Source organism: Kogia breviceps, chromosome 8, assembly GCF_026419965.1.
Source record: "Kogia breviceps isolate mKogBre1 chromosome 8, mKogBre1 haplotype 1, whole genome shotgun sequence".
Taxonomy (NCBI): domain Eukaryota; kingdom Metazoa; phylum Chordata; class Mammalia; order Artiodactyla; family Physeteridae; genus Kogia; species Kogia breviceps.
In genome coordinates, this window is record NC_081317.1 from 73,466,892 (window position 1) to 73,483,230 (window position 16,339).

The 16,339-nt window shown below is 37.3% G+C and overlaps 1 protein-coding gene across 2 annotated transcripts in view; it reads left to right on the top strand.

The window, feature by feature from the left end:
• CFAP95 (cilia and flagella associated protein 95) overlaps positions 1 to 16,339 on the top strand; it is a 133,166-nt gene that overhangs the window by 74,618 nt on the left and 42,209 nt on the right. For both annotated transcript variants that reach the window (XM_067039556.1, XM_059072757.2), the window contains 2 exons: positions 5,744 to 5,862; positions 6,738 to 6,797. In XM_067039556.1, coding sequence (XP_066895657.1) covers positions 5,744 to 5,862; positions 6,738 to 6,797 — 179 coding nt within the window. The remainder of the gene's footprint in view (positions 1 to 5,743; positions 5,863 to 6,737; positions 6,798 to 16,339) is intronic.

The window sequence follows — 16,339 nt, forward strand, 5'->3', positions numbered from 1 at the left end:
GCCTAAGAGACCTCTGGGACAACATTAAACACACCAACATTCGCATTAAAGGAGTCCCAGAAGGAGAAGAGAGAGAGAAAGGACCCGAAAAAATATTTGAAGAGATTATAGTTGAAAACTTCCCTAACATGGGAAAGGAAATGGCCACCCAGTCCAGCGTTTGCAGAGTCCCAGGCAGGATAAACCCAAGGAGAAACATGCCAAGACACATAGTAATCAAACTGACAAAAATTAAAGGCAAAGAAAAATTATTAAAAGCAACAAGGGAAAAATGAAAAATAATATACAAGGGAACTCCCATAAGGTTAACAGCTGATTTCTCAGCAGAAACCCTATAGACCAGAAGGGAGTGGCACGATATATTTAAACTGTAGAAAGGGAACAACGTACAACCAAGATTACTCTACCCAGCAAGGATCTCACTGAGATTCAATGGAGAAATCAAAAGCTTTACAGACAGGCAAAAGCTAAGAGAATTCAACACCACCAAACCAGCTCTACAGCAAATGCTAAAGGAATTTCTTTAAATGGGAAAAAAAGAGAATAATAAGAGTACCTACAAAAACAAACCCCAAACAATTAAGAAAATGGTAATAGGAACATACATATTGATAATTACCCTAAAAGTGAATGGATTAAATGCTCCAACCAGAAGACACAGGCTGGCTGAAACAAGATCCTTATATATGCTGTCTATAGGAGACCCACTTCAGACAGAGGGACACATACAGACTAAGTGTGAGGGGATGGAAAAAGATATTCCATGCAAAAGGAAATCAAAAGAAAGCTGGAGTAGCAATACTCATATCAGATAAAACAGACTTTAAAATAAAGAATGTTACAAGAGACAAGGAAGGACACTACATAATGATCAAGGGATCAATCCAAGAAGAAGATGTAACAATTATAAATATATATACACCCAACATAGGAGCACCTCAATACATAAGGCAAATGCTAACAGCTATAAAAGAGGAAATCGACAGTAACACAATAATAGTGGGGGACTTTAACACCTCACTTAACACCAATGGACAGATCATCCAGACAGAAAATAAGGAAACAGAAGCTTTAAGTGACACAATAGACCAGATATATTTAATTGATATTTATAGGACATTCCATCCCAAAACAGCAGATTACAGTTTCTTCTCAAGTGCACATGGAACATTCCCCAAGATTGATCACATCTTGGGTCACAAATCAAGCCTCGGTAAATATAAGAAAATTGAAATCATATCAAGAATCTTTTCCGACCACAACACTATGAGATTAGAAATCAATTACAGGGAAATAAAACATAAAAACCACAAACACATGGAGGCTAAACAATACGTTACTAAATAACAGAGAGATCACTGAAGAAGTCAAAGAGGAAATCAAAAAATACCTAGAGACAAATGACAATTAAAACAAGATGATCCAAAACCTATGGGATGCAGCAAAAGCAGTTCTAAGAGGGAAGTTTATAGCAATACAATCTTACCTCAAGAAATAAGAAAAATCTCAAATAAACAATCTAACCTTACACCTAAAGGAAATAGAGAAAGAAGAACAGACAAAACCCAAAGTTAGTAGAAGGAAAGAAATCATAAAGATCAGAGCAGAAATAAATGAAATAGAAGACAATAGCAGAAATCAATAAAACTAAAAGCTGGTTCCTTGAGAAGATAAACGAAATTGATAAACCTTTAGCCAGACTCATCAAGAAAAGGGGGAGAGGACTCAAATCAATAAAATTAGAAATGTAAAAGGAGAAGTTACAATGGACATCACAGAAATACAAAGCATTGTAAGAGACTACTACAAGCAACTCTATGCCAATAAACTGGACAACCTGGAAGAAATGGACAAATTCTTAGAAAGGTATAACCTTCCAAGACTGAATCAGGAAGAAATAGAAAATATGAACAGACCAATCACAAGTAATGAAATTGAAACTGTGATTAAAAATCTTCCAACAAACAAAAGTCCAGGACCAGATGGCTTCACAGGTGAATTTTATCAAACATTTAGAGAAGAACTAACACCCATCCTTCCCAATCTCTTTCAAAAAATTGCAGAGGAAGGAACACTCCCAAACTCATTCTACAAGGCTACCATCACCCTGATACCAAAACCAGACAAAGATACTACAAAAAGAGAAAATTACAGACCAATATCACTAATGAGTATAGATGCAGAAATCCTCAACAAAACACTAGCAAATAGAATCCAACAACACCCGAAAAGGATCATACACCATGATCAAGTGGGATTTATCCCAGGGATGCAAAGATTCTTCAATATACGCAAATCAATCAATGTGATACACCATATTAACAAATTGAAGAAGAAAAACCATATGATCATCTCAATAGATGCAGAAAAAGCTTTTGACAAAATTCAACACCCATTTATGAAAAAAACTCTCCAGATAATGTGCATAGAGGGAACCTACCTCAACATAATAAAGGCCCTATATGACAAAACCACAGCTAACATCATTCTCAATGGTGAAAAACTGAAATCATTTCCTCTAAGATCAGGAACAAGACAAGGATGTCCACTCTCGCCACTCTTATTCAACATAGTTTTGGAAGTCCTAGCCATGGCAATCAGAGAATAAAAGGAATCCAAATTGGAAAAGAAGAAGTAAAACTGTCACTGTTTGCAGATGACTTGATACTATACATAGAAAATCCTAAAGATGCCAGCAGAAAACTACTAGAGCTAATCAATGAATTAGGTAAAGTTGCAGGTTACAAAATTAGCACAGAAATCTCTTGTGTTCCTATACACTAACAACAAAAGATCAGAAAGAGAAAATAAGGAAACAATCCCATTCACCATTGCAGCAAAAAGAATATAATACCTAGGAATAAAGCTACCTACGGAGGTAAAAGACCTGTACTCAGAAAACTATAAGACACTGATGCAAGAAATCAAAGATGACACAATCAGATGGGGAAATATACCATGTTTTTGGATTGGAAGAATCAATATTGTGAAAATGACTATACTACCCAAAGCAATCTACAGATTCAATGCAATCCCTATCAAATTACCAATGGCATATTTTACAGAACTAGAACAAAATATCTTAAAATTTGTATGGAGACACAAAAGACCCCGAATTGCCAAAGCAATCTTGAGGGAAGAAAACAGAGCCGGAGGAATCAGACTCCCTGACTTCAGACTATACTACAAAGCTACAGTAATCAATACAATATGGTACTGGCACAAAAACAGAAATATAGATCAATGGAACAGCATAGAAAGCCCAGAGATAAACCCATGCACCTATGGTCAACTAATCTGTGGCAAAGGAGGCAAGGATACACAATGGAGAAAAGACAATCTCTTCAATAAGTGGTGCTGGGAAAACTGGACAGCTACATGTAAATGAATGAAATTAGAACACTCCCTAACACCATATGCAAAAATAAACTCAAAATGGATTAAAGACCTAAATGTTAGACCAGACACCATAAAACTCTTAGAGGAAAACATAGAACACTCTTTGACATAAACCATAGCAAGATCTTTTTTGACCCACCTCCTAGAGTAATGAAAATAAAAACAAAAATAAACAAGTGGGACCTAATGAAGCTTCAAAGCTTTTGCACAGCAAAGGAAACTATAAACAAGACGAAAAGATAACCCTAAGAATGGGAGAAAATATTTGCAAATGAATCAATGGACAAAGAATTACTCTCCAAAATATATAAACAGCTCATGCAGCCCAATATTTAAAACACAAAGAATCCAATCCAAAAATGGGCCAAAGGCCTAAATAAACATTTCTCCAAAGAAGACATACAGATGGCCAGGAGGCACATGAAAAGATGGTCAACATCACTAATTATTAGAGAAATGCAAATCGAAACTGCAATGAGGTATCACCTCACACCAGTTAGAATGGGCATTATAGGAAAACCTACAAACAACAAATGCTGGAGAGGTTGTGGAGAAAAGGCAACCCTCTTGCACCGTTGGTGGAAATGTAAATTGATACAGCCACTATGGAGAACAGTATGGAGGTTCCTTAAAAAACTAAAAATAGAATTACCATATGACCCAGCAATCTGACTACTGGGCATATACCCAGAGAAAACCATAGTTCAAAAGGACACATGCTCCCCAATGTTTATTGCAGCACTATATACAATAACCAGGTCATGGAAGCAAACTAAATGCCCATCGATAGACAAATGGATAAAGAAGATGTGGTACATATATACAATGGAATATTACTCAGCCATAAAAAGGAACGAAACTGGGTCATTTGTAGAGACATGGATGGACCTAGAGACTGTCATACAGAGTGAAGTAAGTCAGAAAGAGAAAAACAAATATTATATATTTACACATATATGTGGAATCTAGAAAAATGGTACAGGTGAACCGGTTTACAAGGCAGAAATAGAGACACAGATGTAGAGAACAAACAGATGGACACCAAGGAGGGAAAGTGGGGGTGGTGGTGGCAGCGGTGGGATGAATTGGGAGATTGGGATTGACATATATACACTAATATGTATAAAATAGATAACTAGTAAGAACCTGCTGTATAAAAGTAAATAAATCAATAAAATTTTAAAAAATGATGAGATCATATCTAAGGTTAATTTTGGTGTCAACCTTATACCTTAAAACAAAGTGATGCCTAGTAATTTTTTCCCTAAAATATAATGTCTTATTTTTCATTAAAGTATAAAATATGAAGCCCAATACAGTGTCCCCTGCCATTGACTTGTGAACTTTGGAATCTATGAGGAAGGGTAGTTGAGCTAAGAGTATAGGAGTCAGAGCTTGGAAATTAGGCTGGGAGGCTGGTGATTTAGAAGGTCGAGGTCTTAGGGGGCAGTGGTCATAGAAGCCTAGGAGGAGACCAGGGAGCCAGGATCAGAGACTACAGTTAAAATTGCTTTGCATAGGATGGATTCTTAGTTTTACAGAGCCTTTTTACAGTTAACAAAAATGGACCAAAGGAATTTGACTCTATCTATGATACTCTTGCAGCTGAAGTCTCCAAATTTCTAAACAGTAGTTTCTCTTTTCTGAACAAATCTAGTGGAATTAATGTGATCTTGGGCTTCATTGGATGTCTTAGGGAAGCTAGTCTTCAGATTTGGAGAAAGTAGTTGGTTTCTCAGTGGTGGCGAGTTCTGAATCTCTGCTGTGAACCTCCACATTTGTGATCTTCTAGAGTTTTGTATGGGAAGAATATTGAATCCTCAGCATCCTTTTTTGTTTTGAGATCCTCTAGATATTACCATGATGCTTCTGCAGTTGACTTTAGTACACCCTGTAATTATCAGGTTTTTCTTGTAGTGATAATTGCTTGATATTTCATTGAATTATCCTCTGTGATAGAGAATGGATAATGATGATGGTGATGGTATCTGAAGTCCTATGTGCTTTACAAAGTGATTGGTACATTTTCTTACTTAGAGAAGTTAAAATATACTAATCTTGAGAAGGAAATAGAAAGCAAATAAGCATTAGTATGTAGTTGAATGCGGTACTTTCCATTTCATGGAAACACCAATTTGATTTTTATTTTCCAACAAAACATAGTAAAGAATTGCCACTTTCACATATTTATGATGTAATCATTGACTGCTGTGGGATATTTCTTATTTTTTAATGTTAATGGAGTCAACAATTAAAATCAGAATGTACTTCAGAAATATATTTTAGTAACTGAGCATTTGTGGCAATTCATTTATTTTCCTTGTATGTGCTTTTATTTTTCCAGATTTGGATATCAGAAACACATGAGAAAATGGCACAAGTTTGTTTAAACACAGAATTGGCTGAAATAAAGAGCAAGGCTTTATTGAATGAGGAAACGATGAGCTCTGGAATTATTGAAAGGTATGCTTCATACTGTCCTTTGCTTAGAGCAGGCACATTCAGGAAAGGGTTTATATAAGTAGTGAAGAGGTATAGTGGCCCCAGGTACATATTACAGGACCACATCAAGCACAATCAACACATCTCAGGCTTCCATGCTTTCTGTTCATGCTGTTCCCTCTGTTTGGAATTCCTTTCCCTTGTTTGTTTGCCAATCAGCACTACACATTCTAGGTCCCTCTTAAATGTCATTTCCCGTTTACACATTTTTTTCTGGTCCTGGTTCTGACGACTTAGGTTTGAACCCTATCTCCACAATTTACTTGTGAAAATTATGTGGTATTTATAATCCTCAGTTCATAAAATGGGAATTATAAAAGTATCTACTTTATAGGGTTGTTTTAAGTTTAGATGAAAAGTATGAAATGTGCATAAAAATACTGCCTGACATGCAGTAAGAATCAGGTAAGCTGTCATTAATCAGAATTAATTGCTCTCATATTCTTGCTCTCTGAGCATTTTGTTTATGTTCTACATAGCAGTTGAACTTACATTCAAGTTTTTTATATGAAAGTGTTTCCTTTGAGATTGTTCCTTGAGGGTAGGAATTGTTTCTTAGTCACATCTGTAGTCCTGCAGCCTGGCATAGCGCCTTTCCATGGAAATGTGTGACATAGACTTCATCTTGTATTGTAGTTATTGGACAAAATGCTGAAATTTCTTTCCATTTACTTGTTGGGACATTTTATTTTGCAAAGTGCATTAAAGTTGCAAACATGGAAATCCTTTAAAACAATTATAATAAAAATTCAGCTCCCAAATTCGTTTTGTATAGCTCTGAAAGTTTATAAATATCAACTTGACATGTTTTCTAAAAAATGTTATCTTGTTTCCAGGGACACTGGATTGCCTGTCACAGGTTTTGGAGCTCTCTTTCCTAGACACCCATCAGATTGGTACGAAATGTTCAAAATGTTCGTAGTCCCTAAGCTGCTGCAGATTGCACAAAATGTTTCTTAATGGTTCAGGAGGTTTGTTTGCAGGGGTGAAGGAGTGAGGGGTGAACCAAGGTCAACAAAGTGCCCTTTATGTGCCATCTTACAGACTTCTTTCCTTTTTTAAAAAAAATGGTGTTTATTTTTTTCCAACTTATTAATACCAACAAACCTGTCAGAAGAAAAATAGATTATCATTTAAAAACAATTAAAAACAGTGATATGTGTGTGTGTGTGTGTACAAAAAAATCAGCATTAGACTTCTTTAACAAAAGTTTTTTCCCATCAATATGCAAGTAATAATAATAATAATATAGTAGTCAATACTCATTATTTGTAGATTCTACGTTTACAAGTTCTCTTACTTGCTAAAATTTATTTGTAACCCCCAAATCAATACTAAGGGTGCTGTTGCAGTCATTAATGGATATGCATAAAGTGGCAAAAAATTTGAGCCACCCAATGCACATATTCTCAGCTGAGGTGGAACAAGGCAAGACTCTGCCTTCTTGGTCCAACTCCCATACTGTATGCGAGTGTCCTTTTCATGGTCATGTATGATTTTTTGCATTTTTTTTGTGGTTTTTGTTGGTGATTTTGCTGTTTGAAATGGCTTCCAAGTGTAGTGCTAAAGTGCTATCTAGTGTTTCTAAGGACAAGAAGGCTGTGATGTGCCTTATGAAGAAAATAGGTGTGTTAGATAAGCTTCCTTCAGGCATGAGTTATAGTGTGGTTGGCCATATTCAACATTAATGAGGCACCTATATATTGAATAAAATGTGTCAAACAGAAACACACATAAAACCAAGGTATTGATTGGTTGATGAAAATGTTGTGACCAGAGGCTTGAAGGAACCTAGCTCTGTATTTCCTACAAAGCTAGGAAGAGATTCAGGATTTGCTAATTCAGTGTTCACAGTGCCTTTATAGAATATTACTGTGAATAATGAGAATTGAGTGTATAGCAAGAAACTACTATTTTTTACTGATAAATAAATTTCTTTTGGGGGCAGCATGACTTGTTACTACAGAAAAGAAATTTCCACTCATCTTTCTAAAGAAGACAAACTTTCATAATTTCTGTAATGATAAATAGATAAGTGATGAAATATAGGTACTTACAAGCATGAAAAAATTCTAAGTGTTGGCTTTTGTATTATGAAGATATGAGTACATATCATCACTGGAAATTTAGATGTTTTTGCTTCCTTTGAGAGCTGTCTGGCATTAGAGCTAACCTGTTCTGCAGAGTCTGCCTAGGGTGGGGGTGGAGAGTACCCTAAATAATAATGCCCCACCCCATTTCATAGTCATCTGTTATAATTTTGGCCAGGTGTTCTAAACTGTGGGTTCTAATCTTCATTACTCCTGCAAGGCTGGCCTGATCTGTGTCCCCTACAGCCTGCTGTAGCATCTCTAAGTAGGCTGGAAGATCCACAGGGAGTATGCCCAGAATGATCGTTGAGGAGGTGGGCTTCTGGCTTCCATCAAGGTGATGAACTAAAAACATCCTGCTGGCTCCCTTTCTTGCACTGAAATCTAGAAATTCCAATAAAGACATGGGTAGACAGAATGAATCCAGAGGCAGACTTTGACAGCTATATCAAAACTCTGAGAAAATCTTTAGAAAATGATGGGCTAGAGCAGAAGATTGCTGAGGGATGGGATGAAGAGAGAAGAGAGAAGGCAGGGTTGAGGTCTCTACGTGGAGACTTGGGCCAACCCAGGGAGAGAGCTGTAATCTCAGTGGGCCAGGCTTGGATAGGAGCTGAACAAGGCTTATCTATTGAGTTTGCAAATTTGGATTATATGCTCCAAGTTGGATTTTTCTGCATTGATTTTAACTGCTGTTTTCAGCCCAGGACAGAAAATGAGACACCCAGGGCTTTACATAATAGAAATTTTGATGCCAGCAACCTACCTCCCTGCAGCTCTGACCTCAGCATTGAGATCTATAATGCCAGTACAGATAGCCAGGAGGACCCTGAGTTGTCTCCCCCAACTCCAATTAGGGAAAGCAATCTCAGATATAGAGGAACTAGGTAGTATATCTTGAGGAGAAAGAAATGCCAGGGAAAATAAGTGCAGTTAAGCCCAGAGAAGTGCAGTAGAGGCAATCAACTCATATCTCCTACGCATACACTGAAGACACCAGCTAAGCCTCCCTTTTCAGTGGATCACTTATGTAGTCATCAAAAGCAGAGGCACACATTTAAAAAAAAAAAAAGCAGAGGCAACTGATCATCTTAGTAATAATACAGATGAATTCCCAGTCTTAAAAAAATATCATGACACATGTAAAGAACAAAAGCATCACGAAGAATGAAAAGATATAGGCAACCTATACCAGATGAAGTAGACCTGATGGAACAAATGTAACAGGAATTTAAAACCAACGGAACCGAAATTTAAAGCTTTATTACTTAGAGAAATAAAGACCGTTACAAAATAAGGCAAAATAATAAAAATCAGGTTGACATTAACTTCCCAACAGCAACTCTGGATGCAAGAGCATAATATTAAAATATTGAAGGAAAAGAATTTTGAACCCAGAATTATTTAAATGTGAGAGTCAAATAAAGATATCTTCAGGCATATGAGGACTGGTTTCAGACTTACTATCCTGCCACAAATAACTACAGGACTGAGCCAAACATATTAGGCAACTGTTGTCAAGGCTTGGATAGCAACCAGCATGGTTCTGTGCTCCTGAAGATGAGATGTGAGCATCACTTATGCACTGAAGTCACTTTTCCTGGCTGCAGCGCAGCGGGGTGAACCCAAGAGTAGAGTGGTGTTATTGTTGAGCTGGGAGGCGGGAATAGGAATTTAGAGCTTCTGATGTAACTGGAATTTGTAGGATATGGTATTGGACAGAAGGAAGTTGTGTTTGGAGGTAGGAACAGTAGTCTGCGTGGGATTTCCCTCAGGTTCTTAGTCAAGGGCTGGGATCTGCATGCATTATCAAAATAGTATATACTCCTGCTTTTAAAAAATCAAATAGAACTGTCTATAGTGTATTCTAAAATTTCACAATGATACTCCCTCCTGCATGGTAGTATTGTGTAGTGGGCTTCAGGGCTCCATTACCTGCTTTTAAATCCTGGCCCTGCCACTTACTAGCTGTGTGAACTTGGGCTAATTGCCTAACCATTTTGTACCTCATTTTTCTTCACCTGTAAAATGGGGATGATAATTATAAAGCCACCATGTTATAGGGTTGTTGTGACAATTAAGCAAGTTAATACATGTAAAACAGTTAAAATAGTAATTTGTGCAAACATGGTAAATGCTATGTAGATCAGCTGGGCTAGACACTTGGCAAACGCTTTTTGTCTAGAAACACATATCTATCAGTTCAGGAAAATATTCTTGATTTATTTCATTGATGATTTATACCCTCCATTTTCTCTTTTCTCACTTTTTGGAAATCCTTTATGTGGATGTTGGTTTGCCTGGCCTGGTTCTCTAATTTTCTCATCTTCTCTTTATTTTATATTTATCTTTATTGTCTTTACTTTACTCTCTGTGTCTTCAACCCTACTATTGAGTTCTCTTTTTGTTTTCTGAATCCTTCTGTTTTTATAGAATTCTTTTTTGTTGTTTGTTTCATGACTGAACTATCTTCTCTTATCTGTGTGGGGATGTTAATAATAGTTTGTTTTCCTTGATGCATCGTATCTATTTCCTCCAAGATGCTTTTTATTAGTTTGCCTTTTATTTGTTTGCTTGGTCTGTATCTTCCATACTAGAAGTTTTCCTCAGATGTTTGGTAATTAATTCTTGGTTCTCTGTGCATGATTAAGAGATGAGGGTCAGAACCTGTGTGTGAAGCTTGTTGATTTGGAGCTTCACTGGAGGAATCTAGGTGGGCCATTTTTTTTTGTAGAAGCCCTGGTATCAGTATTTTCAGTCTTTCCTCATGGGCTGGTCACATTCCCCAGAGGAAGTTCCCCAAATTGCCCATCTGAATGGCGAAGGGCTTGTGCCTGTGTTCTTGAAGTGAGTAGGGCAATTGGCTAGGACATCAATATTAATCCTTCATCGTGTATGGTCACTGAACTGTGTTGTTGGTCAAGAACTTTCACTTTTACCCTTCCTAGTGAATAAATTTCTAGTTTCCTACTGGAGTAGGGGAGGGGCAGTTATCCAGAAGTAGGGTGTGGAGGAGGAGCCTGGAGCTCATGTGCTTCTCAAACAGCTCTCCCCCAATTCTCTTTTGCTGATTTAGGATTTATTCAGCTTTCTGCTAAGTCAGAGACCACTCGTCCATCTCTTGAGTTTCCAAGATTTATTTCTCTTGTCCCTTTTCTGTTCTCCTTGTTCTTGTGGGTTTATTTTTACTTTTTTGAGTATCTTTGATTTTAGTGGAGTTTTTTGAGGAAGCAAGATTTGATGTGTACATTCAATCTTAACCCTGAAGTCATTCAGTCTCATCTGAAATGTCACCTCCTCCAGAGGACTTTCCCTTCCTACTGCCACCCCCAGCCTATCTGGTAGGTCCCTTGTGGGTGTTCATAGCACCATGTACTTCTTTTATCCTTACACTATTTATTTAGGTTGCTATTACTTATATTCTTATTTGTCTTTCTTTTCGAATTCAATGCTCTGAAGCGCAAGGCTGTCACAGCTCTCCCCCAGTCCTAACAGAGAGCCTGAACTGCAGCAGATATAATTAATTTCTTGAATGAACCAATTAGTTATTTCTGATGTTGAACAGCAAATTATAATGGAAAAGGGATATGACTAATTTCTATTTTACTTGATTTAGGACTTTAAGGCCTGAAGAGCCAAAGTTGTTCTCAATTCTATTCTGGTAAATACATTAAACAACATGGTCTTTTATAAAATCAGCCTTTATTAGTTTGAATTGCTAGAATTACTTGTTTGTTTTACTTGATTCACAAGTATTAGCAAGGAAATAAATACATGAGCACCATCAACCATCCTCCACTAATTCCATATGTAATTCTTTCTTTCAGTTAATGTACACTGATTATAGGATGTTCCATACCATAGAATGCTGTGGTGTTTTATTTTTTAAAAAAATAAATTTATTTTATTTATTTATCTTTGGCTGCATTGGGTCTGTTGCTGCGCACGGGCTTTCTCTAGTTGCAGTGAGCGGGGGCTATTCTTCATTGCGGTGTGCAGGCTTCTCATTGCAGTGGCTTCTCTCTGTTGCAGAGCACAGGCTCTAGGCGCACGGGCTTAGTATTTGTGGTGCATGGGCTTAGTTGCTCTGTGGTATGTGGGATTTTCCCAGACCAGGGCTCAAACCCGTGTCGCCTGCATTGGCAGGTGGATTCTTAACCACTGAGCCACCAGGGAAGCCTACTGTGGTGTTTTAGAATCTGCTGTCTTGAATATTAAATATTCTTTTGCTTCTTGCCAACTGTACAGCTGTAGGAGTTAAATGTCAACTTTAAAAGGCAATGAATAAAAATGAGTTTGCTCAATGGACCAAAATAATGTGCTTCAACTTATAAAAGAAAAGCTGTAATCATAATGTAAATTTAAACTTCAGGTTACCTCAGTGGAAAAAATCAGAATACAGGTATAGCTTTGTTATTAAGGAGACATTAGTCAGATGCATTTATCTTAATTTTAGATAACATCCATTATGTAGTGATGGCATTTGACAGTCTGTTTCTTTTCTCACAACTCAAGCAATAGCCCACCTATTTTATTTTGAACCAATGTGAAGGAGACGCAACACCATTCTTCCTTAAATTGGCAGCAAACATCTCAGTGGAACATATTGAAAATCAGAACAACTAGAATATTTGACACCACTGGACTTATCACTCCTCACCTAAACTAGAGAAAAGGGCTTGGTAGATAATTCCTTCCACATATGTCACAGATGGAGATAAATTTTAAACAATTCCAATATATGGAACAGTCAGGTCGAGACCAAAAGTGATATTGATGACTTACACTTTAAAAATGAGATCAATATGCTTTGAGGCTAGATTGAGCTCATCCAGAACTAGAGTTATTGCTTCTCTTGATAGTCGATTGCATCAGTGAATTACAAAGAAATTGGCGTTGGCCAGTGATGGAAGGGGTGAAAGCCAAGGAGGCTCAAAGACCTCTTAGACATTAATAGTGCTCTCATGGTCTCAAATGGATAGAGTTGCATGTTTAGGGATCTCTAACATACATTACTTTTACTACAGGGATAGAGACATTAAAGTTGTAGAAAAGTAGTGAGGCACATTGCCTTTAAGGCACATAGGAAAAGTGGATGGGAACACGAAGATGTAAGTTAATTTAAGAGTCTTTCTTTGCCCTCCTACCTTGTTCTCAAGAATCCTCAAGGAACGTTCACTTAATTTGGAAGTACTCTTTATGAGGCATGGAAAACTCACTCACTAATTATCAGAAGCCTCCTCGATGTCTGATTATCTAATACAAAATCATATGATTCGTCTGTAGAACCAGACAGTTGTAGCTGATTTATTCTAAGAAGTAAGGTTTTCCACATATAATATCTCGACTGTGTCTGTGACCATTTAACAAACAAAAAACCAGAAAGCAAAATGATAGAACAAAACAACAACAAAAACTATATAAAGCAAATCCAATTTTGAAAGAGATATAGTATAAATATAATTTTAAGATCTTATCTCTCAGAAGCCCTTATTTAAATATACATATATAACTGTATGTGGTTCTGGGATAATGGTTCACAGGAGAAGTTCTTTTTTTTTTTTTACAGGAAAAAGCCAATTCTGGCATAGAATATTTGCTGGGTGAGATGCAGGTCCATGGGCTCCTGGGTCAGTTTGAGGTTAGCCCAGAAGTACTGACCACCTACTAGAGGATAGAGAAGAAGCAAGGTAGATCTCTCACAAGGTCAGCTCTAACTAATGTGACCTGTCATTTTTGCCAAATTTCATTCACTAGTGAAATTTCATTTCACTACCACCTTCTGGTGGTAGTGATTAGTGTTTATTGTTGAAATTTTATGATAAGTGTGTCTTGTTTCCAGAATCTTCCAAACATTTATGTGATCCACATGATGGGATAAGAAAGAAATTAGTAGTGTTTTAGATCACTGGGTAGCTTTTTGGACATAGTGTGGTTTTTAAGAAAGGGTGTAGGAAAATAGGAGACCTGGATTCTACTTTGGGACCTATACTAAACCTGCTATGTGACTTTATGCTGGCTAATAACCCTCTCTGGGCTCCAGTTGTTTCCATCTGGAAAATGAGAGGATTGAACCAATTAATCTGTAAAGTCCTTTCCTGCTCTAAAATTTTATGGTTCTAAAGGAGAAAGGCATCTGTAGTTACATAAATGGACAAGTTAAATGAGGCCAAAAGTAGTTCAGACTGTTAAGTTTTCATTGTTGGCAGACAGCACTTATCCATATGTGTGTGGAGTGATTGCCTCACAGCAGCAGTAGCAAGCTTAGGCCACAGTTTAAACTCTCTTAATTTACTCCTCTCCCTGGGGCATTTAACATTTGTAAAACCTTTGGCCGTCTTCAGAGGAAAGGGACTGAATATGAATAGCAGGAAGTTTTTTTTTGTTTTTTCTCAAAGTGCAAGGCATTTACTTTCTTTTCTACTCAGGCGCTTGCTTGTGTTGTGGCTTGTCTCTTGGTAAAATACCACCCAGTTGTTGGACATTTGTCCAGAAGAAAAAGAGTTTAAAAATTGCCCTATGGTGATGGTGATGAGGATAACAACAAAGAAAATGTAGAGAGGAGAATGGTGTGGTGAAAAGACTATGGAATGAGAATGAGACAGACCTGAATTCAATTCTTTTTTTTTTTTTTTAATTTTTGGCTGTGTTGGGTCTTCATTGCTGTGCACGGACTTTCTCTAGATGTGGCAAGTGGGGGCTACTCTTCGCTGTGGTGCGGGGGCTTCTATTGTGGTAGCTTCCCTTGGTGTGGAGCATGGGCTCTAGGTGCGCGGGCTCAGTAGTTGTGGCGTGTGAGCGCTAGAGTGCAGGCTTAGTAGTTGTGGCACATGGGCTTAGTTGCTACGTGGCATGTGGGATCTTCCCGGACCAGGGATCGAACCCGTGTCCCCTGCATTGGCAGGGGGATTCTTAACCACTGCACCACCAGGAAAGTCCCTTGAATTCAATTCTTGATACCCTTTTACAAAAAAATTTGTTTTATTGAAGTATAGTTGATTTACAATGTGTTAATTTCTGTTGTACAGCAAAGTGATTCAGATATATATATATACATATGTATATTCTTTTACATATTCTTTTCCATTATGGTTTATCACAGAATATTGAATATAGTTCCCTGTGCTATACAGTAGGACCTTGCTTTTTAATCCATTCTATATATAATAGTTTGCATCTGCTAATCCCAAACTCCCAATCCATCCCTCCTCCTTGGCAAACCACAAATCTGTTCTCTATGTCTGTGAGTCTGTTTCTGTTTTGTAGATAAGTTCATTTGTGTCATATTTTAGATTCTGCATATAAGTGCTATCATATAGTATCTGTGTCTTTCTCTTTCTGATTTACTTCACTTAGTATGATACTCTCTGTGTCCATCCATGTTGCTGCAAATGGTGTTATTTCATTCTTTTTATGGCTAATATTCCATTGTATATAGGTACTACATCTTTTTTATCCATTCTTCTGTCGATGGATATTTAGGTTGTATCCATGTCTTGGCTATTATGAAAAGTGCTGTTATGAACATATGGGTGCATGTATATTTTTGTTGATTCCCCTTCTTATTTGTTGTAGGACCTTCTATTTCTGTGTGTCCAGCTTTCTTCTTTTGGATAACATTCTCTCTCCCATTCAGTGCAATCCAGTTAGTCTGTATGATAAATGGGTTGATTCTGTTCTCCACTCCCACCTCCCCACAAACCCAAGTGTTGGGCATATGACCCAGGCCAGGCCAATCAGAAAGCACTCTAGGATAGTAATCAGAGTTTTGAGCAAGGTGCCCTCTAGTGCTCCAGGTGACAAGTTACAGAGGGCGTCTTGCTGCTAGTGGAGCATCTATCTGTAAATGAAGCTAAGCAGAGGTATGGAAAAAGAGTTCTGATTATATTCTTTTTATGTGTGCTGGTATTTTCCCTTTTTTTTTCTCTTCATCAAGCTTGAATAACTTATACCTTGAATAACACTAATAATAGCAAATACTTATATGGTGTTTATTATGTGCCAGGCACCATTATAAGAGTTTTACATGTGCTGACTTATTTACTCCCTATAAAAACTCTGTGAGTTGGTTCCATCATCATCTACATTCTATGGAGGGGGGGAAAAGGTACAGAGAAGTCAAGTAACATGTTCAAACTCTCACAGCTGGTAAGTAATAATGAGCCAGGATTTTAACTGAGACAGTCATACATCAAAGTTCATGGTCTTAGCTACTCTACTAAGCTGCTTCTCTGAATGATAGATCAACTAAGACTCTGAATATCACTTTCCTATGTAAAGCCAGAGCTGATAATTGCTACATTTAGCCTTGAGCACCAAGCTCTTGAAGGAAGTAGTGGTAAAAGTGT